Source organism: Gracilinanus agilis, chromosome 5, assembly GCF_016433145.1.
Source record: "Gracilinanus agilis isolate LMUSP501 chromosome 5, AgileGrace, whole genome shotgun sequence".
NCBI classification, from domain to species: domain Eukaryota; kingdom Metazoa; phylum Chordata; class Mammalia; order Didelphimorphia; family Didelphidae; genus Gracilinanus; species Gracilinanus agilis.
Genome location: NC_058134.1, coordinates 105889373 through 105891646, shown reverse-complemented (window position 1 = coordinate 105891646; position 2274 = coordinate 105889373). Strand labels below are relative to the sequence as shown.

Genomic DNA, 2274 nt, shown 5'->3' with positions numbered 1-2274 from the left:
CATATCAAAACAATTATGAGATATCACCTTATACCTATCAGATTGGCTAAAAAGGTAAAAGGGCAAAATGACAAAATGACAAATGTTCAGAGGATGTGGAAAAATGGGGACACTAATACATTGTTGGTGGAACTGTGAATTGATCCAAACATTTTGGAGAGCAATTTGGAATTACACCCAGAGAATTATAAAACTGTGTATACTCTTTGACCGAGCAATATCACTTTTAGGTTTATTTCTTAATTTGATCAAGGAAAAAAAGAAATATATGTTCTAACATATTTATAGCAACTCTCTTTGTGGTGGTTAAAAACTGGAAAATGAAGGGATATCTATCAATTGGGGAATGGCTAAAAAACTCGTGGCATATGATTGTGATGGAATACTATGGCACTTTAAGAAATAATAGGTTAGTTTTGAAAAAAAAACATGAAAACACATACATGAAGTTTTGAAGAGTAAAATGAACATAACAAAGAGCCATGGTTAACAGATCAGTCTATGGCAATGAAATAGAGTCAAACCAATACACAATAATACTCCATTAAAGGTCAATGAATCTTAGAGTTGAAAGAAATCTTCGTAGTCCCCTATTAGAGGTCCCTAATCAATGCTGAATATTCTCAACAATATACCCTCACAATGGTAGTCCAGCTTTTGTTTGTATACTTTTTCTGTGAAGTGATTCATTACTTCACTGGGCAGCTCTTTTCAGGGGCACCTAATTTAAGTAACTTTTCTGCCTAAGCCAAAGTAAGAGTTATCCGATTACCCCAGCTGAGAAAATAATTGCACACTTCTTTGAAAGGCTACTTATTGGGTTTTCTAACCAAATGATTCTTGTTCTTTGTACTCTTCTCTCCAGATTACTTTTCACAATTTAATGGGAACAGGTAACCAGACATGGGTGAGTTCATTTATTCTCCTGGGTCTGTCTAGTGACTGGAAGACTCAGGTCTTGCTTTTTGTCCTGTTCCTGGCAATGTACCTGGTGACGGTGCTTGGGAATATCCTTATCATCATTCTGATCCGCCTTGACAGTCACCTCCACACACCAATGTATTTCTTTCTCACTAATCTCTCTCTTGTGGATGTTTCTTACGCTACCACCATTGTCCCCCAATTATTGGTTCATTTTCTGGAAGAAGAGAAATTAATTCCATACCTGAGTTGTGCCACCCAGTTATTTTTCTCCCTGGGACTAGGTGGGATTGAATTTGTTTTGCTGGCAACAATGGCTTATGACCGCTATGTGGCAGTTTGCAACCCTTTGCGCTATTCAGCCATCATGCACGGCGGGCTTTGCGTCAGGCTGGTGACTGCCTCCTGGGTTGGTGGTTCCCTGAACTCTCTCATGCAGACAGCCATCACTTTTCAGCTTCCCATGTGCACAAACCGTATCGTTGACCACATATCATGCGAACTCTTAGCCATCGTCAGATTAGCCTGCGTGGATACCTCCTCCAATGAGGTGGCAATAATGGCTTCCAGCATCGTCCTGCTCATGACCCCATTCTTGCTGGTTCTGCTGTCCTATATCAAGATCATCTCTACTATCCTGAAGATCCAGTCCACAGAGGGAAGGAAGAAAGCCTTTCAGACCTGTGCCTCCCACTTGACAGTGGTGGCTTTGTGCTATGGGATGGCTATTTTCATTTACATTCAGCCCCACTCAAGCCCCAATATCCTTCAAGAGAAGATGATCTCACTGTTCTATGCCCTATTAACACCCATGTTGAACCCTATGATTTATAGTGTGAGGAACAAGGAAGTGAAGGGAGCATGGCAGAAACTGCTAGGACAGTTCTATGAATTAAAGTCAAAGCTCACCTCCTCATGAGCTACCAGGAAAGGCCACCATGTCTTGTGTGACTCCCACCCAGACCTGATTATAACAAAAGCTGCTCACATCTCTATCATCTCCCTTTTGAGAGACAGGGGAAGTCTTCCCACCCCTCTTTATTTTCAGCTTCTTTTTGTGTTTTGTCTTCCCCTGATAGATTGTAAGTTCCTCAAGGGCAGGGAATGTCTTTTATTTTTGCATTTGTAGCCCTGATGCCTAGCACAGTGCCTGGCACAATATTGGGAGCTTAACAAGTGCTTCTTGACTACTGACATCTTATGTAATATATTAAATTCTATTGTGTCACTTTAATGCACCACATTTATTACCATCCCTCATAATACCACCAGTCATAAAATGAACACCAATTCTTTAAATGAACAATTTATTTTTAAGAAAAAATGTATTTAAATGCCAGAAGAATGTCTCAG

General features: G+C 40.1%; 1 protein-coding gene across 1 annotated transcript; it reads left to right on the top strand.

The window, feature by feature from the left end:
• Positions 1–883: 883 nt before the first annotated feature.
• LOC123248733 (olfactory receptor-like protein OLF3) lies at positions 884–1840 on the top strand. Its single transcript, XM_044677589.1, has one exon. The coding sequence runs from the start codon at positions 884–886 to the stop codon at positions 1838–1840; it is 957 nt and encodes a 318-aa protein (XP_044533524.1).
• Positions 1841–2274: the final 434 nt, after the last annotated feature.

Bases quoted from the DNA above. Each gene is read 5' to 3' on its own strand.
- LOC123248733 (XM_044677589.1), top strand. From the start codon at position 884: ATGGGAACAGGTAACCAGACATGGGTGAGTTCATTTATTCTCCTGGGT.